Below are 26,515 nucleotides of genomic sequence, written 5' to 3' on the forward strand. Positions count from 1 at the left end.
TGGTGTCTTTGATTGCTTGTGAATGCTGAGCAGTGACAAGCACCAACACAGCTGGAAAGAGCTGTAAGATTTGCTGCTCTGTTTTCCAGCTGGGAATTATTGCCATGGATACCAGTATCAGAGGGGGATTGGGGAGCGCGCTCTATTTGCCTCCTGAGTCTCTGACATCTGTTTCTGGCAAGGGCAATACTGAGTGTGCTGCTAGCTTCGTATAAATGGGACACTGATCCATGCCTGATTCTCCGCAGATGGCCTCTGCACAAGATGCCAGGTTTGGCCAGAAGGACTCCTCTTCTGACCAGAACTTCGACTACATGTTCAAGTTGCTGATCATTGGCAATAGCAGCGTGGGAAAAACATCTTTCCTGTTCCGCTACGCGGATGACTCTTTTACCTCTGCGTTTGTCAGCACGGTTGGCATCGATTTCAAAGTAAAAACTGTTTTCAAAAATGAAAAGAGAATCAAGCTTCAGATTTGGGTAAGTGACTTTGAACTGACACCATCCTTCATTCTGGGGGTGTTGGACATTCAGGGATGCAAGTGAAAACCACTGTGCTCTGTTCCTTCCCCATGGGGTCTTCAAGCTGATTTCCAGTCTTCTTGCTATAGAACACTGTGTTTCAGAGAGTGCAGGGATGCCTTTGAAGATATGGAGAAGGACTTCTACCTGGCTGTCATGTGATGCTGTCCAGCAGCCCTTTAAGAACAGAAAAAAAATTCAAAGCTCTTGATGGTGGTGGGAACACTCAATGGGAGTTTGGTTCTGCCTTGATCTGCATAACCTTGAACAAGGCTGTGACTCCTGTTGTCGTTTTTGTAATATGTACTTAAACAGGCAATGCATATATATATATATATATATATATATATATATATATATATATATATAATATGGCTTTTCAGCGCACAAGGTTCAGCCTGCCTTGTGCACTATAAAAGAGACGATAATAGAAGGCAGGAACAAATAGGGCTATTCCCTGAAGAGGCCAGGACTTCACTTTGAGTACAGTCTTTTTATACTTTACAACCTTGGTGTTTCAACTCTAAATACCATGTTTGTATACCCAAATAAGAGAAAGCACAATAAACAAGATGCTTAGTAGAAGGCTCCCCACAAAATTCTGAAATCAGTTGACTAGCTTGCTGCCCTCTCAGTGCGTGAAGATCAGACATTTCTTAACCACATTGTTGGCATAGATTCAGAAAAGAGAGGAAGAAGCAAGAAAATATCTATGCGAATAGCAGACCCAAGGGATGTAAGTGGTGAAGCATCTAAAACACCAGGTTAGGCCAGTGAGATTTATGTAGCAAATGTCTTACAAACATCACAGTATGTTCACAGATAGAATGGCTTACTAGTCAATTTGGACCCCCTTCTGCCAATCAAATTGATTGAAGCCATAGACAAGTATTTCCCAGGGGGTGTTTCCTACCTCCTGTGGATACAGTACCATTTGGTACTGGTGCTAGGCTCATCTGCAGGGCTGATGCCTCTTCAGTTAAATATGGAAAGCCAAAGAGAGACAAATCCCAGACTGTGGCATTTAGACAGATTTTTTTAAATAGAACAACCCATATTGAATTGTTTATGTAAACGGCATGACCTTTAACCATCTTAAAGGTCTTACGGATGAAATTTAAAGATGTGAGCATATACATGGGCAGCCATCTAACAACGAATTGTGAGTTTCATTTATGCTAACTCTAGAATCTTCTAGGTCTGACTAGAACTCACATAACACCTCAATATCTCAGCTCCAGGCTTAGGATCTCAAATACTCTACCGCTTCCTGAAGTCCCTTTCTGGTGCAATGTGTGTTTGGAAGGGGTGGGGGACAGGGTGCATACATGCTCGGGAACTTGTCGCTGTCAATGTGTCACCTGTCACACCCCCTCAGTACATGCAGACAGAAAGACGAAGTTCATTACTTCACCTTCAGGGCCTGTCTCATTGTCTTCCTTTTTTAGCTTTTGGCCATCACAATTGCAGGATAAATTTCATATTCAGGTTTAAAAATGCTCCCTGAACTTTCAGGGGCTTTGATGGGTTGAGAAGTAAATTAATCTGGTAGCCACATATCTCTTAACTTCACAGCAGTAAACGTCCTGCTCATCAAGCAGACAACTTCAACTCTTTTCCTTCTTTGTCTTTTAGAAATATTTTAATAATAATCCTTGTGACCATTTAGAAAACATACTAACAGGTGTATTGAATTTTCTTTGTGATCATTGGTGGTTTCCTAAATCTAGGCTGCTGACGTAATGACTTGTTGAGGTATAACATTATCCTTAAATACAAAGCTGATATATTTCAAAAAGTAAAAAAGAAAAATTACTTCTTATACTTAAGGTATTTTTCTTAAAATGGTGCTGCTTCCAGGCCAGAGAAAACTCGTTCTCTGTTCTGAAGCACTGAGGCTTGGCTTCTGTTTTCTCTCACTTCCGGGCAATGCTGCACCACATAGAGCCGGACAGAGCCCAGCTCAGATTCTGCAGCTTCTCCTGCTCTCTGGCCTCATGATGAGTCCCGATTTCTGTGACCTCTGTGTAGCCTCTGACGGTATTCTTCTCAGACTCATTACTGATTTGGCAAAATACATCGTTTTCTGTGAAGCTGCCTTGAGTTTTCACGGGCAGTCCAATCTCGTGTCTCCTTTCAAAAGTCCATTAACTCCATTGCCTGGTTCTAGAGACACCACCACCCCCCCAAAAAAACCCTAAAAACAGTCACATGGGAGCTTTTAACCATTCCTTCCCCTTAGTCATGACATTAGTTTAATCTTTTATATTTTCACAATTAAAACATAATCTTGTTGGGCATGGGGAATATTCCTGTAATCCAAGCACCTTGGGAGGCTGAGGTAGTAAGATTGTGAGTTTGAAGCCAGCCTGAACTACAAAGTAATACCATATGTCCCTTTTTAAAAAATCATAAAAACTGTAATGACCAAATAACAAAAGCAACACCCCCTTTCTTTTTGTATGGCTCTACTGGGGGTCTTCATGCACCTATGGTTTTAGGGTTGTGAAAATCAGTTTTACACGACTGTGTAGCATCTGATGTTCTGATAGGAAACACTCAGAAGAAATACTACAGAAAGATTTTGTGTTTACTGACTGTGCACTACAGTTAGAGAATTAAAGACATGGAGAAATTAGACACTTCTGTGAGCAAGCACTGTATGGGGTAAGTATTATAAAAGATTTGCAGTTGTTGGATAAGTATTGCTCATGTCTTGTCTCTTTGTTCTCCTGATGATCCTACTTTGTATTTGTTATCTTCCTGAGGAGTCTAAAAGTGACACCTGCTATTTAACCACCTCAAGGTCACACACAGTGAGGGGCAAAGTGGATTTTCCGGTCTGGTCTTCCAGATTCTATTATTGCATATGTTGATCCTCATTGCTGTGGTTGACTTTCGTGACAATGACAGTGATAAGCTTTGACCATGGTCCTGGTATACTGAAGATATTTTGGGAATTGTTTGATTATCCTGTTGGATTGAAGTTTGGGAAGGAAGGTAGAATAAGGAGCAACATGGTCTACACTTAAGTATAGGTATTCCTGTGATAACTTCAGAGATTCCAGTTTTATGCTGGAAGTCCAATGGAAAATCTTTCATTATATGTAGTTATTACTGCTTAACAACATTGACACTATATTTAACACTGAGGGTGTTTATATTTAGGGCTATATTTAACACTGAGGGTTTGACATATCTTGGTGGTTTAAAAACCACTTTGCTGGTCTTCACTGTCTATTTTATGCACTTATGTTAATGTGCAATTAATTTACAAAGACATCAAAAAAAATCCAAATCATCTCACTCTCTTACATATTTCAAGTAAAAGAAACGAAGCACTTCACAGTCTGAAAGCCACTGATGATCTGTCCACTGCACCACACCCTTTACCAAGATGGGCTGAAGGCACTGTGACGCTGGGAGGTCCTGGAAAATCCCCTGGGGTGTTCAGTTATTGGGGTGGCCATCCAGAGCTCCAGATAGTACACACTGGATAAAGACATCAATTAAGGTCAATGGAGGCTTCTCTCCTGTCAAACTTTTATGAGTATTTAATTTCCAGTAAAGGTACCTAGTTAGGGAACAAGATCTGGAGACTTTGAGCAATTATAGTTCATGCCAGAGAAGGACCTTATGTCTACATCTTTTGGGACTTAGGCTAGCCTGATTTTTACTGTACTCAATTCACATTCAAGATAAGGGCTGAGCTCTGACAACACTGACGAACTTCACAGCTGATTATCAGTGAAATAGGCTAGAAACAGGCATGCCAAATGAGGCAGGATTTCAGATAGTATTTGTGCTTCTTCAAGAGGGCAGGGCCTCCACTGGAAGAGGTGGAGGAAAGACTCCTATTCTTTCACTTTGGTAGATTTTTCTCCCTTCATGGACTACTTGTTGGAATTTCAATAGTTGACCATTTAAATAAAGCTATTTAACAGCTAAGAGAAACATGGGCCACCATTCTTGGGCATTTTATACCTCTATTCTATGGTTTGAATATATTTGTTTAGAGACATGTCATTCTTCAGTTGTATTTACTTAGAGATTTTTAATTCTATTAGCTCATTTATAAATTTCTTTATTAATCACATTAACCTTTCTGATTGCAGGTTTATTTCATTATTCTTTTTATGAGTCTCAAGGTAAAAAATAATTCAACATTTCAGGGTTTACAAATGTTTGAGTTGGCGCTCTCTCTTTTTAACACATACTTAGTGCTACTGGGAATAAACTAGGCCTAGATCTATGGTATTTTGGCTTAGGTTTGTAAAAGGTTGCCTGGGGTGAACATTTTCCCAAGCAAAAGAGGAAGAATAGCGTGATGCCTATAACCTAGAAGACCTGTGTTTATTTTCAGGGTCTAGAAATAAGAAGGTAGAAACTTAGAATAAGATTTGTGAATTGAAGAGTTCTGGCAGGCATTGAAATTAGACTGTTGAGGGTCCTGCACACCAGCATGGAGTCTTGAAAACAAACCCCAGTTCTGTTTTATTTCGCCTAATTGCTCAAGTCCAAAAATCGGCTGTTTGGTTCTCACATTTGAGGGGGTATGTTGGGAGAGAGGTTAGTATTTCCTTCAAAGCTACAAGAATTCATGATTTCCACTCTTCTTGTCATTCTCAGTGTCCCCCACTCTTTGTTTTTGTCTCTCTTGATCCCTTCCATATTTGTAGTATTGTGAAGGAGTAATGTCTCTCAAAGGTAGCTGCTGGAAACTTGAACCAAAGTTGGTGATGATAATTGGAGAGATGATGAAACTTATAAAATGTGGGGACTTGCTGGAGAAAGTGCTCTTGCTGTGCTCTCGGAAGTTTAAGTTTGCCTCAGTTCCGGTTTGTTCTCTCTGCTTCCTGCACACAGTTGAAGATGCATCAGTTTTCCTGCTCCAGCTACCTACCGCCATGCTTCCCTGCCATGATGAACTCCCCACCCTCCACCCACGACACCATAATCCAAAACAAACTTTTCCAGGAGCTGCTTTTGATCGTGGCATTTTATCACATCAACAAATGGCAAATAGATTGCTATTTATGATCTCAGGACTGCTGTGAGTTATTGGGTAACATGTGTGGAGTGTTCAGAGACCAGGCTGCCCTCCAGAGCTGGAGACCTTGCACACTGCACAAGGACACCTTGAGGAAGGCTAGTATTCTCCAGCCAGACCTCTGTGGACACATTTGGTGCTCTTATGCACATATATCTCTGTTTCCAGAAGAGGTCCATTTTTACCTTTACAAACATTTATCTGCTATTCTGAAAGTAGCAAAGAAGAGTCTAGTTCATAAGTTACTTTATACACTAGGAACTGTGCTCTCAAATCTATGGTGGAGATGGTGCAGACCTATCAAGAAAATGGTGATGCTCCTGCTTTTACCTGGAGATCTGGGAAAAGGCCATTTTAAGACATGCTTTATTATTTAAACTTGATGAGGTCAGCAAAGAAAAAGATGTCTCTACCCATGAAGAGAGAGTTTGTTGTGCTCAGAGATCACAAGACAATGGCACTTGGTTGCTGGGTGGGAGGGAGATGCAGGTACATCCAGAGGATTAGGAATCACCATTATGGTCCTAAGGAGGAGGTCATGATGGGGGCGTATGGGAAGAGCCTCACTCAAGAGCTCTGCAGAAAAGAATAGGGAAGGAAATTAAATCATTTTTGGATTGTCTAGTTTGGATCCTTTCAGCAGTCTCTGAGGTATTGGGGCTAGCCGTAATGGCCTGGCTGACAGGGCCCATGAATAGTGGTCCAGAGCATGAGAGAGACACAGGCAGTGGGTGAAAAGTGAGCTCTGGACTGGTTGGCTTTCAGTTTTAAAGCATTCTTCAATAAGTTATTGGCTTTAGTGTTGGCTGATGTAGAGAAGAACAGCCCCTCTGAAATGAGTGAGGCCTCAGAATGAAAGGAAGATGAATAAAATGATGGGGGGAGAATTCTAGTGTGACAGAGGCTGGAATTCTAAATCCTCTCATTCAGGCCCCATGTATTTATGGGCCTCAGTATCTGTGGACCCGGAAAACTGGGTCAGGGAAAGATATTGCACATTGTTGGCCAAACCCTTATTGATATTCAATTATACTATTAGTATCATTTACACTGTTTTAGCCCAGTACTGAGCTATAAAAGTAACACACACACATACACACACATACGTATACACACACACACACACACACACATGCACACGCATGTAGAATTACTTAGTAACACAGGCTTCTGTTTTTAATTTCTGTCTTAAACTGGAACTCCCTATGTACCTTTGTGGGACCTTAAACTATTAATAATAAGGTCTTAGTCTCCCAAGTCCTGTAATTATAGGTGTTTGTTACAATAACCGCCCCAGGTTTTTATTTTTTGATACAACCCAGTTAAAAAAGGTGGCAATATAATCTTATTTCATAGATAAGGGAAAACAAAACCAGAAGAATAGAATCATTTGCCCAAGAATGATGAGATATGCCAGCATTCATCTTTCAACCTTAGCACTACATTTAAAGCACATGCATTTGACCACACAGTATAAATGAGGTCTAGGGACAGGGCAGTATCTGTCTGAGTCCTTGGGACATCTAATGTTAGATTTCGCGTATCTTAATCCCCAGTGACTGCTTTTCTACACAGTGTAATTGCTCATTATCTTTCTTACCTGTTGGAAGGAATGTATAGTTCTGGATGGGAGGGGAGAGGCTCAGTTGTTTTCCTTGTAACTTACCCTCTGCCAGCAGGAGGGCTTTGCGCATTATCTGGTCTGTGATTAAAACAGATCTGTGCAGCAGAAGGGAGTGGAACACATTCAACTGGCTCCTTTCCTTCACATTTCTGGTATGCCTGCTGCCACTGTTGGGGAGCACACATGCAGTCAGGGGTGTGTGTGGGGAAGAAGCGCTGAGAAACAATGGGAGTGAACGTCTGGGCAGCAATAGCAGGGCCCCTAGCTGTGCGTTCAGTAGTCTTTTAGCCTAGTCTTTCTGTTCATCAATCTGAGGCTGGTGTTCAAGTCTTCTGGTCTATTTTAAGGAACTAACATGTTCTGCCCAGACAAACTCCTTAGGAGAATGGCGAGAGCCACATTCCCTTCAACTGAGCACTTGCTTTCCCTGCGAGATTTCCCCGCGAGATTGAGAGAGGCCAGCTTTCACTTTTCTCCCGAGAGGAAGCTGTCGTTGGGTGTGAAATGGCAACAGGCATGAAACCATTCACTCTGTGGGGGCTGAAAGCCACTTCTCCATATCCGCTGTGTGAAAACCAATTTCCAGCACCGGCAAGACACAGAAGGTGGCAAAGACTTGGTTCTGCTCTCAGGCTCGCCCACCACAAGAGAAGACTGGGAACATCTGAGGTAGAAAGGGTGACCTGGTCAGCTCAGTAACTGTCTCTGGCAATGGAGGTCGAGGGGTCCAATGGCAGGGGTAGGGTTTCTGGAGTATAGTGACCCAGGAGCGACTTCAAGTCCTGAGTTCTCTGTCTCCATTTCACTTCATTTGTGAAATCGTGTGAAATAACACATAGCCCTTAGGTGTCAAATGTCTGATCCATAAATATTTGTACTTCCTTCAATCTAAGCATGAAAGAAAAATGCAATAGATGTCAGTTTTCTTCTTTTCTAAAAATGCTATAGCTCCATTAAAACTTTAGTACTTGATTTAGTAATTCCAGGGCATCAAACACCTTTTGATTGCTGATTGTATGCAGCAGCAGGCTCTGGAAACACAGTGGTGAAGGGCGTGTGGGAGCCTCGGCAGGGCCCAACCATCTGGTTAGGCCGTAGGTACTGCCTGAAGTCGTGAAGAACAGGTGATATGTCTGACCTAGTCTTGACGACTCTGAGAACCTTCACTGTGGCTATCCATACCAGAGAGGAGAACCGGGACATAAAACCGAAAGAAATTATTTGTTCATTCATTCATTCATTCATTCATTCATTCATTCATTCAGTAGCATTTGTTCTGCGCTTAAATGCATTTATAATATGCACTTGGGAAGGAACTGGGAATTGAGGCTAAATACACAGAAAATATCAATTATGGTAAATGCTAATGGAGAAATGGAGTGCTGTGATAATTGAGAAACGCAGTGGGGGGTAGAACTTTTAGGCAATTTCATACGCGACGGAGAGTTTCTGCAAAAAGATTCCTAAGCCGAGGCCTGGAGGTATTTAGAGCAAGGATGAGCTTTCTATGTGAAAGGAAAGAGACATTTTTATTTGTTTTCCAGTCATAGCTTCAGGTTGCTCATTCACATCTGCTTTTGTTTATCAAATTCTGAGTCCTTTAATGTTGCCCTCCATTCAGACTATGGAAACCTAAGGCTTTGGCCGTTTGCTGATCTCCAATGAGAAAAAGGAAATAAACACTTACACTTTGAATAAGTTCCGAAAGCAGGTGCCCCTGTGAACACATTGCTGGGCCCACTTGGAAGGTATCCTGTACCAGTTTTTTTTTTTTTTTGGGGGGGGGGTGGCCTCCAACCAGTTCTGAAATTGTGACACTGGGACTTATTATTAGTTTTGAATGCTTGGCTTTAGCTTTGCTCTTTTCTTGCTAGCTCTTATAACTTAACATTTTTCTCTTCGTTTATGTTTTGCCTCAGGGTCTTTGCCTTTTCTATCTGCAGCTCCTATTTTTCCTGCTGCTTCTGTGTCTGGCTGACTGCTGACTGCCTGACTGGCTGACCCTGAGTGTCTCTCCATCCCCCTCCCCCATTCTCTCCTTCGTCTTCTCTTGTTCCTACATTTCTCCTCCTATTTATTCTCTCTGCCTGCCAGCCCAGCCTATCCTTTCTCTGCCTAGCTATTGGCTATTCAGTAGCTCTTTAGGCAGACAAGGTGAACCAGCAACACATCTTCTCATAATTAAATGCAGCAGGAGCAAATATATCCTTACACTGTTAAGTGCAGTAGAAACAGCTATAACACCTTTACACAGTCAAAGTGATATCCCATGGCATAAACAAATGGAGCACAACTTTACATAAATTGTCCACAACAGGATCCAAAGCCTAATCTCCAATCATCTTCATGGTAACTTACTTCTGCTTCTATGGAAACCTTTCTGGATCATCTATGGGGACTGAAGGGCATATGTGAGTGGCAAGAAGCAGTTAAAGACCTCAAGATGCATATACACAGGAACATGCAGGCAAAGGGATCAAAACAAGAGGATTGTGGCAGGAGTCTAGACCATAGGCCTCTCTGTATCCTTGGAGAAAATGTCTTGGCCTTTCTAGGCATTAGTTATATGATATGCAAAAAGAAAGGAATGATTCAATGGAAAATAAAAAAGAACATAAGTAAAAACTAATAGCTGGTGTTTTATGGTCTCTGATATGCTAGCTGGGGCTGTATGTGGCGAGTGACTGAATCCTCACTATAGGCTGTGAGGTAAGAACCCTGAAGCGCAGAAAGTAAGTACCTGACTCAGCTTCACTGTTAATGTTTGGATGTGATGTTCCCTCAGGAATCCGTCCAAGGTTTTATTCCCAGCTACTGTTTTTGTGGAAATGTGATTAGTCTATGAAGGTGCCAGCTGTGCCAATAGATTACTCCATTGATGGGTTCTTAGCTGGGTGGGTTACTAAGTGATGGTGCCTGCTCACTAGGGGTATGCCTTTGAAGGAAGGGTGTGTCATGTCTGTTGACCCTTCCTTTCTTGCTGTTTCTACTTCCTCCCTACCATGAGGTGGGTGTCTTTCTTTGCCACATCCTACCTTTGCCCTTGCCCCAAATCACCTGAGCCAGTTAATGTGGAATGAAGCCTATACCCTTGAGCTAAAGCAAACCTCTCCCCTGTGTGGTTTTTCTTATAGTCATAAAAAGGTACAAATGGTTTATGGTCTAAGCATGAGCCCTGAGCTTTGGAGCATCTTCTCTTAACCTGTTCTCCTATATATACCCTTTCTCTAGAACCACTGTTCTCAAGTTAGCTCTGGTCCACACTATGCAGCTTTTATTCTTAATGCTTATAATAAACACCCCGAAATGCTGCTGTGGACACGGACCCTGTAAAAGGAAACTAAGTCTCGGAGAGGGTGAGTGATTTCCTCCAGCTCCTATGAGTCTTTCTTTTATATTTAGAGTAACATCAAACATCATTATTCAGATTAACAATAAAGTCAGGGAGCATCAACAGTCGATGATAGAAAGAAATTGATATGTTCCCAAGTTTGGTATCTTCCTTGCTACTCCAGCCAAGGTTCCATACTACTTCTATCTCAAGACTACTCAGCTGCTCTCAGATCTAATTACCAGACACCTTCCATAAAGGAGAGGCAATTCTGCATAACTGGCCTTCCATAAATGAAGTTTTAAATGATCAGACTTGGAAAACTTAAATCTTTGAATAGAAATCTTTCCGTGTAGCAAGAGGTAGGAAAAAGAAAGGGAAAGGAAAGGAAGAATGTGGAAGACAAGTCACTTGGTCCTCAGAATCATCCGTGAGTGACCAGCTCTGGGAAGAGTCCTCTACTTCCTGGTGACCCAGAGGTACTTTCTATGATCTGTCTCCCTACAGTTTCCTTTCCCTTATACAGTGCAAATTGGTCTCTGTGTCTCGCCAGCATTTGCCATAATGACATTTTATTTTTTTCTTTGATTATAGTTTTCCCTATAACGAAGCTTCTTGTCTTTGGTAACTAGATTGAAATGACGGGCGGCTAAGAGTGAATGTGGAAACCATTGCAATGCCTTGGCTTTGCTACATCTGACTCAACTTTACGGAGGCCCCTTTGCCACTGAGCTGTAGTGTTTATGCCTTTACCAACCAAACGTTGAGGCTGTCTGAACACACTGGTTGGTGTGACTGGAATCGTATTCTAGACTTGCATGGATACAAATTCTCCCCGAACAATAGTATTATGCAACAGTTTTGTGACTAAAAATGGCCTTCAAAACCAGCTCTCGGAGTTTTCAAATCTTTGTTTCAGTAGATTTGACAAAGTTGATAAGTTTTTCTGTACTTCATTTTACAATTTTCCAATTGTAAAAATGGGGATGGCAATAATACTTAGAGTTCTTACTGTCATGGTTAAGTAGACTGTTTATAAAGTTCTTAGCATAATGTCTGGTACAATGTAAGTTCTCAATTAAAAAGTTATTATTTCTTACATCCTTCATCGTACCAGTATTAAACTCACCCTTCCAGATTCTTATTTTCTGGGTCAAATATTTCCAGTTCTAAAGCATACAGACATTTGCATGAAGAACTTCGATTTTGATGTTCTGGTGTATAATAAGGCATAAAAGATGTTGAATAGGTAAAGCACCTTTTGGACAGTGTTACAGTGACCCTCCACCCCCAACCATCTGCTCCATCATGAGTCAATGGTAAATGCTCATCTACCAAAGTGCAGTCAGCTGCACTGTTGATGTATGTCCTGGTGTTTTGAGACATCTGTGCATTTAAATAGAGTCATTAGCTACACCAAGAAGTCAAATCTATATAGCCGGTTTATTAAATGCTCATAAAATTGATGCTCTACCTCAGAGCAAAACAACCATGAATCATTCGGTTCCTAGAAAGACATTATTAAAATGCTGAGATGTCCGTTCTTCTCAATACTGCCTGGTGACTATGACAGCCTTTTGTCTAATATATGAAACTATATATGTGCCTATGTCACAAAATCACCTGTTGGTATTTTTATACTCAGCTCATTTAAAATTATGCAGGACTTACTATCATAAAATATGGCTTAAATAATGGTACAAGTTAAATATTTAGTTTCCCATTATATTTCTCAAGTATTATTTAAGAAGAAGACACCATACTTTTCTAAATAGGTAGTAGCTAATTTCATAGGAGCAATAATTTTTGCTTTCTGCTTTTGCTCCGATAAAACTTAGTCTGCTGACCCTGAACATTCTTATTGTGGTGACTCAGTCAAAAATTGAGCAGGATAAAGAAGATAGCAAAGGAGAAGGAAGGTAAGCCTATCCAAATAACTTTACTGTAGCTACCAAAGGGTATGAAAATATGGAAACCAGGTTAGTCATAGTTTGTTTATACCAACTTGACACACACATATTTGTACTTTGGAAGAAGCAATGCTAGTTGAGGAATTGACTCCACGAAGTTGATGTGCAAGCATGTCTTGATTGCTGATTGATGGGGGAGGGCCTAGCCCACTGCGGATAGCTCCATTCATGAACATATGGCTCTGGTTTGTTTGGGAAAGACAGTTGAGTACACCAGGGAGCAAGCCAAGAAGCAATGCTTTGGTCTCCATTTCAGTTTCTCCCTCCAGGCTCTTGCCTTGAATTTCTGCCTTAACTTCCTTTTGCAATCGCCTCTATTAATCAGATGATGTGATTTTATTTTCCATAAAACTAGCCTACTGCATTTCAAAACAGCATTCTAAATTCAGGCTAGCATTATTCGGTTTAATTAAACTCTCCTGTCTTATTGATAATCAATCTATAGTCTTAAACATTTTTTACCATAGAAAATATATTGTTTATTTCTCAATTACCCACTAGTACTTATTGGCATTATTTTGGTATCAATGCCTCAGATGTCTGGGACCTAGTGACGTGGAAGCGTTAATGATACTGACCTCCCTGGGGTGCACAGTTGGAGAAGAGTGCCTTGCAGTGGCTGTGCACTGGTCAAATAATCTGACACTAATATCTTCAGTCGGGTATTTTTGAGTGATTGTTTCATGAGAGTAGTACCAGCTTCTGTAGGAAGGGCACCATGGGTTTTCAATCTGTTGTCTTCCGTGGTTTTCAGACTAACAACCCTGAAACAAATGTGGATGTAAGCAGAGTACCCCAGTGAGAATAACCATGCCAGAGAAGTCAGTCACATCATTTATATTCTGAGAGACAACAAAGGTAGCCAGCGCTCTGGGCTTACTGTACTGTTGGAAATGAATTCCTTGGAAGTTACTTGTTGCAAAACTGTTGGCACGGGAAAGTTCTAGGGAGACTGATGTGGGAGGTGAGCCCCCTCAGATCCCATCCGGTTGGTAAGGGGTGTGATTGTCTTTCTTTAATTGGTCCTAAATTGGAAACAGGGTAAAAATTAGGAGGATTACCAATTATTAAATGTGCCCTGGCCCATTCAGGTGATGGATGAACTTTCTGTTCAGCTTCCTAAGCTATCACTTGACCACACAGTTTGGCTTCCTTTCAAGTCTTACCTACAGCAGGCTCACTTCCTGGTTTGCTGATTTTCATAGACAAAGAGGCCAGGTTCCTAGGCAAGGTTGATACAAGTTGTGGATCAAAGTCTGTTTTTGCATTTGGTCTGGTGTTTATCCATTTGTATATGAACTCCCTCATAGTGCACCAAACACAAGGGCAGCTCAAGGGCAAAAGAAAAGAATAGCACAAAGACATGCAATAAGTTCTGTGAGTCTGATCTTTTGATTCTGGACAAACTATTTAGCTGAAATAGGCTTTGCTTTTATTTTCTATAAAATATGGATCATATATTTGCTTCATAGAACTGTTTTTGAGAAATATCAGACAATGCATAAGGCACCTGCTTGAGTGTCCTCCTGCTCTTTGGACCCATATATACCCATGTAAGCTACCAAGAGCCCAGAAGAATTTATGTGTACCTGGATTATACCTGTAGCTCCACCCACTGGAGTTATTGTAGGAGAAATTAAACCTGAATAGTGTTTAGAGTGTCTCTTAGTTCATGCAAACACTAGGCACACACCCTTCATTTCTAACTCACTGTGGTAGAAAATATTTGAAAAAGAATTTATGTTAGTACTAAACTGTTGAGGGGAGCACAGGGCTCTTTGTTCCGTCCCGCCCAGCTAGCTTACACCTGAAATAATCACACAGAAATTGTATTAATTAAATTACTGTTTGGCCCATAAGCTCTAGCCTCTTATTGGATAACTCTCGCATCTTGATTCAACCCATTTCTAATAATAATAATCTTACCGGGAAAGATTCAGCATGTCTGACTCTGGCAACTCCATGGCAGCCCTCTCTCTGTATCTGCCTTCCTTCTCCCAGCATTCAGTTCTGTCTTCCTGCCTATCTAAGTACTGTCCTACCAAAAGGCCAAGGCAGTTTCCTTATTTAACCAATGAAAGCAATATAAATACAGAAGGACCTCCTACACTAGTTTCTGAGACTTGACTGGTCACAGTGCCTTTCTGGACCAGATCTATGTATTTGTAAAATCTTGCTGGACCCCTCACCCAGCCTTTGTGACTATTCTGAACAGTTTGCCTTAGAACAGCTCACACTGAATTTTTGCTTCTTTTTCTAATGCAGAAAGGAAGATGAATGACTGGATTCCTAGCATAGCTAGAAGTGTGTTTGGTAAAGAGAACTTCATTTCTCCTGTAAACATATTTTCCAAATAGTTTGCCTTTAATTTTGTTTATATGTTTTAGACACATTTCAATAAGCATGTCTCTTTCCCCTATTACCTCTTTTAAAAAATGAATATGTTAAAAATACAAGACATAAAAGCAAAGCATCCTGGAGCAATAAACACATATCTTTAATATTTTGAAATTACAGCCCACTTTACAACTCAAGTTGGTGTTCTAAATATAAGCATGGTGGGAAATTCTGTGAACACAAAAAACCTGTTAGGATGGCAGTGTTGGAGCAAGGCACAGAATTCAGAATTGAAACTAGCAGAAAATAAAAATTATATGTCACCTAGGACTTCAAGTGTTTATCAGTCTCAAAAGCAAAGAATGTGAAACGCTGTCAGATACTCTCAAATCAGTTCCCGCCATCATTTATAAATGTTTTTCCTTATTCGGTAGATGTGGGGGCTGATGTTTCCAAGGCCCCTGCAGACTCCATAACCTGCTTATGATGCCCAAGCTCAGTTGTAGTTTCCAGTTTGGTGACACTTGGTGACTCCTCCCCCAAACCAACCATACAGATGCTTCCGAATTCCATAGAGGCTTCCCTGGACAGTTCAGCTAACTGCATCTGTGCTTACCAACTATGGCCTGGAAATGCACAGACATAAATCCCTTTTCTGCCAGGTATTGTAGCTCACAGTTCAAAGAGGATTGGAGCCAGTGGATAAGTCCTCCAGCCTCCCATGTTATAGGAGGATGGATATTAAAATTTCTATATGGTTTTAGGATAACACTACCGAGACATCCTTAACACTACTCTCTCTCTCTCTCTCTCTCTCTCTCTCTCTCTCTCTCTTCTATCTCTCTCTCTCTCTCTCTCTCTCTCTCTCTCTCTCTCTCTCACACACACACACACACACACACACACACACACACGAAGGAAGGCAATGTATCTTCTGTGGCCTTAGTAATATATCTTTACAAAATACCTATGTAACACATCTTTACATTTTCTGTTTCTTTTCCTATCCAGGCTAACTGCTTTGCTTCTTCTGTCATGGAAAACACCAATCTAGTTGCTTAAACAACAGCAATTTCTTTCTTTCTTTTATCATTCAAGAGACTGGAAGGCATAAAAGCATGCTGACAGGCTTGTTTTTGAAATTTCATTTCATACTCTTCCTGGTTTGTAATGAACTCCTTTTGCTGTGCCCCCACTAGAGTGGAGAAGAAAGGGTAGGAGAGAGAGGAGAGCTTCATGGAGCACAGTTTTCTCTTCCCATTAGGATGCTAATCTCATTATGGGGTACTGTCTCAGTGTCATCTAAACCAATCTGTCCTAGAGGCACCACTACCATCTCCCATCAGAGCAGGGCTTAAGACTTCCATATCTGTGTTGGATTACCTGGGAGTTAACCTGCTTCCCATTATCGCCCACAGAATAAGCTCCCTATTTTTTTTCCCAAAATGGGCATTTATGTACAATATTCCTTTTATTTCTTTTGTCTTTGTTCAATTTTGGTGTATGTGTATTCTGACCTTGAACACAATAATGTAGCCCAGGTTGCCCTTGAACTGAGAATCTTCATGTCTCTGCTGCCTGAGTGCTCGGGTTACAAATCTGTGCCACAAAGTTTCGATTGACACAGTGTCTTCCCAGTAACATATATTAACATATATGTTAATCTGACTTGGATGAAGTGCAATTATATCTTCTGAAAGACCTCTGTTGTAATCATAACAATCAACTTTTCTTTTCCAGTCATATTTCATTGTCAGGGCTTCCTAGTATTTCTGGTCTGTGTGTCCCATACCCTCTTAAATAACCAATGGTTTTCATAACACTGCCACACTTCCAACTGTGTCAAGGTGTTCACAAGGATTTTTAAAGCCCCAGAGAAACTCACTACGTAGTAGGCATCTTCCGTATTGAGAAGAACAGTGCAGAGGCTTGCTTGTGCAATGCATTCCTGCTGCAAAGACAGGTTTCCACCACGCTGCCTCTGTCCATGCGCTCGGTTTCTTCCCTGCTCCCACTCCAGTTAATCAAAAAGGAAGAGGGAGAGTGGGACGCAGTTTTCTCAGTCCATTGCCAGCATGAAGCTCATTCCTGTTGGAATGAATGACCCTCCAGCATCTGGCGGTCAAATTTTCTGCCTGCCCTGGGGCTCTTTTGCGCTGACCTGTTTCTTTGCGGGGAAGACAGATATCAGGATTTCACAGTTTATACAACAGAACTTGTAAAGCAGGCCCTGGCCACTTCTCCCTTTCCCCCCAAACCTACACCTATTTTAAAATAACCTCAAGGAGAGGACGAGAAAGGAAGTTTCAGGCTGACTAGGACATCTCTTCAGACTCTATTATTTCTGCTTGGTAAACATTTATCTCACCGATGCTAGGAAGACTCGCAATCACTGTCACAGACAGAACCCCATTAAAATTTATGAGCCAATGTACCATGAGGAAATAATTATCAGTAATAATTACTTCCATGGAATTCAGTGCTCTGTTTATTTGAGGCTGTCTTGCTTCAGGTAGTGTATAAGATGTGACAAATAATCTGACTCCAAAAAAATACTCTCATAAGCATCACCAAAAGATGCTGAGATGGAAGAAGGGAACACAAATCAGATGTCTTTGGGAGACAGCGTCCCCATATACGGTGCCGCCTTTGGCAGGATGCTGGCCACACTTTGCATCATGATAGAATGGGGACAGCAGCTTTTTGGCTAAGGATCCAGGGCAATGTTATAATTATTCTAACTTTTCAGCAGAGATAGAAGAGGTTTCTGACTTCAGCAGAATCCCGTTGTTGGTATATTGCATCATGCTTTTAGGGGAAAAGTCTTTCATTGAATTTAAATATCTCATTAAACTAGGAATGCCTTAATTCACATGGGAAGACCTGCCCACTGTGGGTGGCACCATTCCTTAGCCAAGGGATTCCGAACTGTATACAAGTATATTCTGAACTGAGCACTATTGTGAATAGATTCGTTGCTCTTTTTTTCTGACTGTGGATGTAATGAGGACACCTGCTTCAAGCTTCCATGGCCTTGACATTCCTGCAGTGGAATTATGTATTGTATATCATATATTGAACTGTGAGCTAAAATAGACCCTTTCTCATAAAAGCTGTTTCCACTGGGGTATTTTATCACAGCATCAGGAAACAAAATAAGACCACATCTTAAAAATAGCCTGAATAGCTGGATAGATGGCTCAGCAGTTAAAAACACTGGCTGCTCTTCCAGAGGACCCGGTTTCAATTCCCATCACCCACATGGAAGCTCACAACTGTCTGTAACTTCAGTTCCAAGGGGTCTGGCACCCTAACACAGACATACATATAGGCTAAACACCAATTAACACAAAATAAAAGTAAACAAATCTTAAAAACAAAATCAAAATAAAAACAAAAACAAAAGAAATGACATCTTTAAATTTGCAGGCAAATGGATGGAAGTAGAGAAAAACTATCCTGAGTGAGGTAACCAAGACCCAGAAAGACAAACACAGGATGTACTCACTCATAAGTGGATATTAGACACAAGGCAAAGGACAACCAGGCTACAATCCTCAGTGTCTTCTATTGCTTGCTTTGCAGTCCCTCTTCACTGTCATTCAGTTTGGTTTCTATTCTTGCCAGCCAATGGCGCTGTCCACAGTACAGCGCAAATTACATCCTAATAAGCACCAAGGTTCATCTATGCTTGACTACCTTTTCCATAGACTTATTTCTTTTTGTTTAATGTGCATGCACACACACACAAACATACACCCACACATGAGCGAGCATGCATGTGTGGGTGGGTGGAGGCCTAGGGTCACTTTAGTTGTCTTCTTCAATCATATTTCCCTTTATTTTTTGAGACAGGCTTTCTCTTTGAACCCAGAATCGTGAATTTGCTAGGCTGCTGGGCTAATGAGGTCTAGGAATCTTGTTTCTACCCTCCCTCCTCAATGATGCAATTCCACAAATGTATGATGCCAGGCTTTTATGTGGGTGCCGAGCACCTGAACTCTGGTCCCTATGCTTGCACGATAGGCACTTTACCAACTGAGTCAATACCCCAGCCCTCTCCACAGACTTCCTCCGGGCTCCATGACACCAAGCTGTCCTCTTTCTTCTTTGGCGCTCTGTCCATTTCTTCTAGTTGTCCTTTGATTAATTGGTCCTTTCTCCTGTTAATATTAAGATTTTCCAACCCTTGAATCCTTTTTCAGCTACTACTTGTTTTGTCTGGGTGACATATTTTATGTCCAAAATTTTAACGGCTTGTTCATTAGATCACATGCATTCAAATCAAATTCTAATGGTTCCTGAAAATTGATAGGCTGATCATCCCTACTCCTTGTATCCTTGGGCATTATGAAGACTTACGTTCCACTATCAAGTACCAGTGTCCTGTTGAAAATCATCATAGCCTCTATTAGTATACATCTACTCTTAGTGTATCCACTAGGGGTGACTGCAGTTCAGAGAATTTATGTAGCAATCACCTTATGGCTGATAGTAAGTGGCAAAGCTGTGGTTTAGATATGGTTCATAGAACAGAAAGTTTGCATTACTTTTGCTGAGTTGGTCTTTCATCTATTGATCACTAGGAAGTTTTGCTATTTTTCTGTTCTACACAAAACCTTCCTGAAGTCTGGGAAAGTTAAAACATAATCTTGCTCTGATAATTTAAGCACATTTTCTGTAGATGGGATCAGTAATAACTGCGTGATTGTTTAATTTTCTGCAAATACTTAGTTTTATGACTTGGTATCAAAGTGACCATTTTTTTTTTTTTTTTGGTTTTTCGAGACAGGGTTTCTCTGTGGCTTTGGAGCCTGTCCTGGAACTAGCTCTTGTAGACCAGGCTGGTCTCGAACTCACAGAGATCCGCCTGCCTCTGCCTTCCGAGTGCTGGGATTAAAGGCGTGCGCCACCACCGCCCGGCTAAAGTGACCATTTTTTAACTTGGTTCTTATTCTTCTTCTATAAAAAAATCCAACTAACTCCTGTCCTTTGACCCCCCCCACACACACCTGCTTTGCTATATGTGCCCCCAATAAAGAAATACATAGATCTGATAAATTTCTAACTTTTCACTAAAAGAGCAACTCCTGAAAATATGAGAAAGGAGGCTGGAAAGTTATCCTTTGTTTGGTTCTAAAATTAACCACATGTTCCACCAGAAGCCAAATAGCTGAATATGCACAAAGGTAAGCCTGCCAGCTGAGATCTGTGCCGTGTATCCTAAGCTCATCAAGAAAGAAATATTAGGGGTTATAAAAGGGTGAGGACATTTTTAACTATGAGCATTGCCATTATTTGTTAGTTTTAGGATTCCTGCTCTGTACCAGGAAAGTCAAAGGCTACACTTGACAGAGAGCAGGTCATAAATGATATGCAATCGGTAACTGACTGTACAGGAAGACTACTAGCTAATGTACCGTATTTTCCCTTTGGAAATTCAGGCGTATTGTACTGAGTTGAAAACACACATGAAAATGTCTGCTTTGGCTTCCAGATAGATGTGGGGTTGAAAGTAATGATTTCCTACCTTTCAAGCCATTACATGTGACCCTCTGAATCCTCGGTTGTAAATGATCTGTTTCTGAACTCCTGCCTTCGTGTGGCTGCATCCAATTAATTGCCACGCTGCTCCCGAAAAGGTTCCCTGCCTCGCTTTCCATGAACTCGTTTATTAGCCTTGCAGGGATTTTGCTCCAGTAGTATATTTAGTTTGCACCCCCTGGGATACTGCAAACAGAAGAATGAGCTACCTGGGTTAGAAGAATAAACAAGAAATAAACATCTGGCTTTAAAACTGTTGTTGGTTGTGAGGAAGAAACCAGTACAGGGATGCTGCTAGCTAAGGTCACCAGCACTGTTTTCCTAGTAAGCTTTTTATGACTCTGTGAAAGGCAGGCCTCAGCCTTCTGCAACAGGAAAATGTAATGTGAAGTCCAGGGAATAATAGCTGTTATTGCTCAAGATTGTATTGAGGCTTAGCAGTAAAAACAGTAAGTACAACGGTGTGCTTAGTGACTAGGTTTCATGTGTGTTAAATGGACGAGTTGAATAATGTGAGAAAAACAGCACACAGAGGTCATAGTTATGAGAAGCAGCAATAACAAAGGGGACTCTGGACAATGTCTTCTCTCGGTGCTCCCAAATACAATTGCCTGTGCATTAGATTGATCTGGGCTTTGGTTTTACCTCCCACTGAACTCTAACCTAAAGGTAAGATTTCTTAAAACATCTTCCAATTTGAGTATTCCATGATTCCTTAGTAGCTCAATCTAAATGATTCACTATGTTGAGCACCAACATATGCCTGGCAGTCATTGAGTCCCAATCAAGCAAGTGTGTGATTTAGTAATAACAGAAATGGCTCACAGAAAGGAGTGCTAGCCTCTCAAGTGCAGCGTGCTTACCATAGCCCCAGTGCATTGCTGTTACTAGCCATTGTATACTGGGAACAGAGACACAAAGAAATTGCAATATATACCCAAAAACACATTGTTGATAAATGAAAAAGCCAGGGTACAAACCTAGGGTATCTGTACTATTATAATATGCATGCTTCCCATGAGCCAATTGTGAAGACTAATTTTGAATGTCAACTTAACAAGACACCTAAGAGATAGACCCCTGGGCTTGTCTGTGAAGGAATTCAAGATTGGGTAAACTGAGAAGGGAATACGCTAAATGTAGAGGACACCATGTCGTGAGCTAGGATCCTAGACAGAATAAAATGCGGGAAATGAGCGGAGCATCAACTTTCTTCTCTCTCTGCTTCCTGACTGTGGATGTCATGTCAGCAACACAAGCTCCAGCTAGCATGACATTCCTAATTCAGTAGACTGTGTTCTCAAACTTTGAGTTAAAACGAACCTTTACTTTCTAGAAAAAAAAAAGTAACTAATTCATCAACATTGTCCGGAAAAGTCACAAAAATTTTACAATATAAATGACAATGGCATACCTGTCTTTTCTACATGGGTTATGAAAAAAATAACTTTAAAACCCAAACATTTGAATAGATGAAACTTGGAAAATCTCCATTATTTGTGTAGCTGAAATTAGAAATGGTAGCTTGGGTATGAAAACTCCAGAAATGGGTAGATGTCTCCCCAGCTCACAGATGGTACTAATCCGCCATGGCCTCCTTGAAGCATCAGGTCTTTACATGCCCTGCATCCCTATGGACAATATTTGGCCTGACACTAATCCCACAAGTTACTCTGGATAGTTGGAACAGGAAGTAGAGATGCCAGGGGATCTCCCACCACTTGTTAAAAGGAACTGAGGAGAAATATCCCCTGTGTCTAGCTGGTCATTCACTTACAGCTCTCTGTTCCATGCTATTTCTAATGATAAAACTATTCAGTCCATTTTGACTTACATGGAAAGAGATGATTACCACCCATGTGCTTCTGGGACGCCTATCTTTTCCACACTGATAAGAGCCCCACAGGAGGGCTGAGAGGGCCCCCAGGAGCCCGCTATGAGGAAAGGCTGCCCTTGACACCGAATCAACAGTGTACACGGGAGCTTCTGACTTGGCTGTTTGTTGTTTAATAACCAAATCGAGAAGTCCAGAAATCAGCTTATATTTGTGAAAAGTGATTTATGATCAAAAGCGGCTGTCATCTGGGAAACATAATTTCCGAGACAGTGATGGAGGACAGTTTGGACAGAAACAGTGCGACTCACTTGATGACAGCCAGGGGACATATTAGGCGCAGGGGAGAGGCCTCCCTCAGCAGAGGCAGCAGGGTGTCAGCAAATGCCACGGAGTGATTATTAACACCGTAGCAAACAAATTGAGAGATTGCTGAATTATAATTTTGTCATGTAGTTCTCCTAAATGAACGTGTAGAGGATGTGTGTCCGTGACCAAAAATGTGTCTTGTTTCTAATTGGAAAGCTATGCTTCGAATTTATACAGATGTATGAAATACAACTAGCTGGAAGTATGATAAAAAAGAAACATAGTACCAATTATTCTTTAAGTAAAATAATTATTGGGAGTTCTAGAGGCTCTCTAAAGATTACTGAAAAGAATGAAAGCTCAGCGCCTATTCTCCTGTCTACCCACATAGCCACTCTCCATCCAGCCTGCAAACTAGTGTTATGGGAACACAATCGTTCCAGGCAATGAGTTCAAAGAGGAAGAAGAAGGATATAGATCTATCTTCTGAAGTCAGGCAACAATGAAAACACGTGGCAGTCACCAGCATAACATTCAAATACTGAAAGTAACCAGGCAATGGCAGGTGTCAAGGGGGTAGCGTTATGGGAACAGCACAGGGGTAATCTTTGGAAGAACTAATAACTTCTCTGGGCCCTGATGTCAAGCAGAGATTAATTGGGAACTAAGAGTTTGAGGCAGGGTTCATGGCATTCCCTAAGATGTAGAACGTGGCCAAGGTGAGTATGGGACTCCAGACACTACTGGTCACGCAGGGGGTGAAGATGAGGAATTCCAGCGAGGAGAGAATGACTCTAGAAACAGTCTTCATTCACCTTTGCTTGGTTGTAGACATATTGTGGTTGGTAAGCCACAGCTGGTCTAGGGGCCTCTGAACAACCTACCAGCACAGAAGCTCGGGAACCATGCATGGTCTTTTACAGATCTTACAAGGAAGGAGAGAGAGCCTCTTTGTTTATTCACAGACAGGGTGCTTGCTTGCTATTTTGGCCTCGCCTTTAAGTGGTTACAAATGTCTAGGTCACCACCTGTACCTGTCCCAAGGCTGAGTTAGGGCTTTCTCTCAGCTCACACATTTTGCCATAATCTGTCCAGATACCGTGATATCATTTGCTTTGAAAATTACTCCTGATTCCGTTTTCTGAAAGACATCAAAGAACGTAGTTGTTCTATTTCTTTGCAATTTTAACATTGGGTGTATTGTATGGCACATACTAGCATTCAATAAAGGTTCATTGGGGGGAAATTAGCTGAAGACAGCTAAAGAGGGTTAGCTATTCTGGTGCATTCTGAGTGCCTGTTGAACTTGAGGTTTCTTAGGAAGACACTTATTTCCGGGCAAGTTGCACACCAACAATCGTACAGTGAAGCAAATAGCAGTGTCCTCGTGGTGCTTGGCAGGATTTCAAGACTGCCATGGAGTTATAGAGGAGGAAAAAGGCACAGAGCTGTTATTGATGGCTACTCTTACAGATGGGTGGAGAACGCTGTGAATGTGGGCGGGGCATCCAGTGAAAATGGAAATCTAAATCAGTTTTCCATGCTCACTAGCTTTATCCTTAGTCTCTTGTGGTCACGGCCTCTCATTGTGAATGGGGGCAGGGCAAGTCATCCCCGCACATCACTCACCTATTAGTATGCTTGATAAAGAGCAATACAGTGAGCCGTCATGGCTGACACATTCAACTAGGAGGCAAGCAAATATTCTCCACAAGCTGCCCCTTGGCACCTTCTGCTGTGTTCTTTTAACAACTGTAGCATCAGCTAGAGGGAATAATGATTGGGCTACATTGTCCTTTCTCCAGATGCAGGCTGTGATTATGAAATCCAGGCCACCCAGAAAGTGTCCAGGTGCAAAGCAGCCGGGCTTCATCAGACCCTCAATCCTTTGTAGAGATTGAACTAAGTCAAATTCAGACTTGCTTTTTGATTTTTCCCCTCCCTCACTCCTTCCCTTCCTCTCTCCCTCCCTCCCTCCTTCCCTGCCTGCCTGCCTGCCTGCCTGCCTTCTATCCCAAAGATACTGGGAACTGAATCTAAGAGCAGCACAAATTCTCTACCATCTGATCTAGATCCCTTCCCACAGATCCTCAATTTTCAAGAGATATTAAATAAACCACTTATGCCAATTAAAAGAAAATTCAACCCTTGCAATAATAAATATCTCTACACACTAGTTTTGTAGTTAATACCATATGTCACCTATTTTTTGATTAACAGAACAGTAACTTCTTTACCCACGAACTTTCTACTGTGTACATCGGCTAACACTTTATGGCCCACGCAACCTCACAGACTTATCTGAGAACAGATGGGACTGTGTTAATCCAAGGATAAATAAATACTATTGGATTTTTTTAAATTTGCATAGTGAAATTAACGATATGCCTGATCCGCAGAAATAATCACGTACACAGCCTCATATGTACCTGTTTGGACTGAACAGGTCTAGAGGTTAGAACTTGCTGTTTCCTTCTGACACTAAGTGCCACCTAGCATGTTGATATCACCTTGTATTCTCATCATAGCCGCCTTTTCAGGTTAAAAATGGAGGCAAACAACCGAGAGTAAACATCACACATGGCAAAGTATGTGGCTATAATGCTACTTAGTGCATTATGATCACCAGAGTTTTACATGTAAGTTTTGATACAAGATCGTTCCTTGAATGTGAGATGAACTTTTTTCTGGTGCTCTGTAGCCTTGATGGAAGGTGAGAAGTGAACATAAAGTCGTCAGAGTCTACGTAAAAAATAAAGCTGAATGGTTCATGAAGAACTCTTTGTTATAGTGTGTGTTGGCAGAAGACCCCAGGTTGGTTTCCATATATTTTCATTGCTTTCCCAGTAGCAATGACATTTTGGTAGAGTGTCATGGCAAGTATTTAACCCAGAACGTCAAGCTTGCTAGCCAAGTTTTCTATCATAGACATACATTCCTAGCTTGATGCATTAATTTAATGACTGTTTTGCTGGTTGTGTCCTATAGACCATACTGCAAACAGAAAGACAAAGAAAACTATCTTAGTGTCTCCACTTTTAGCAATCACAACCTGATCCATTATTTCTGTGAATTTTGGATTTGTGAAATGAGCTCCTTCATAGATATGGGAGGAATCCCATATGGTCTTCTGTAATATATAAGGAAGCTGTGATCTCCATGTATGAAAAAGAATAAAACAGCAACAACAAATACAGAATCTTCTCCTGGTTCTGAAGATCTGCTGCAAGATCCGGACTCTTAATTACCCAAGACTTCCCTTGGAAGACAGGAAAATCTGGAATCTGCTCATTTTCACTAATGTGAAACAGATGCACTAAATGGAGTGTGTGTGTGTGTGTGTGTGTGTGTGTGTGTGTGTGAAAGATGGCTGCCATGAGTTCATCAAAGTAAACTAACAGACATAAAAAAAAAACCCAACTTCAGTAGGCTAACGGGATGGGATGTGACTCCGCAGTCATGAGAATTCCAATTTTAATTGTCATGGGGAAGCTCCAGAACAGAACAGCCCTTCTTTAATGACGCTCCCACTTTTCAGCTTCTTCATTCCAAAGCCTCACGATCTTCCAGATAGCAGTGTGAAAGTGATTTTGCACTCTGTACTTGATCATCTTGGCTGTGAACAAAGCAACCGTTTCCTTCAGCTTCATTTAGTGAGAACTAGGCACATGGTCTCAACTTGCGAAAAAGAGATTACAGAAATATCCTGGCTAATCACTTCCTAGAATACACCTTAGTTTGCCATAGCACTCGCTGATTCACTGTGAGCCCAGCAATCTCCCCCAACCCAGAAACTAAATGTCCAGAGGGAGGTAGGCTCCACAGAATCATTCCTTATAAAGTTCCCCGGCTTCCGCTCTGTTTGGTTGGCACCCAGCTAGAACAGATTGCTTGCTATTTCCTAACACTTAGTCACCCAAATACTTTTCCAGCTCTGTTTTCCAAATATCCTGTCCCTAACTTGCCTGTATGACCACAGCTTTCTGGTTTTAGGT

The 26,515-nt window shown here is 41.4% G+C and overlaps 1 protein-coding gene across 1 annotated transcript in view; it reads left to right on the plus strand.

Annotated features, from left to right (window-relative positions):
* Positions 1-242: 242 nt before the first annotated feature.
* Rab3c (RAB3C, member RAS oncogene family) overlaps positions 243-26,515 on the plus strand; it is a 174,388-nt gene continuing 148,115 nt past the window's right edge. Inside the window, exon 1 of the mRNA XM_038323846.1 lies at positions 243-479. Within this exon, the coding sequence (XP_038179774.1) occupies positions 249-479 (231 nt within the window). The 5' untranslated portion in view covers positions 243-248. The remainder of the gene's footprint in view (positions 480-26,515) is intronic.

Source organism: Arvicola amphibius, chromosome 3 (genome assembly GCF_903992535.2).
Source record: "Arvicola amphibius chromosome 3, mArvAmp1.2, whole genome shotgun sequence".
Taxonomy (NCBI): Eukaryota; Metazoa; Chordata; class Mammalia; order Rodentia; family Cricetidae; genus Arvicola; species Arvicola amphibius.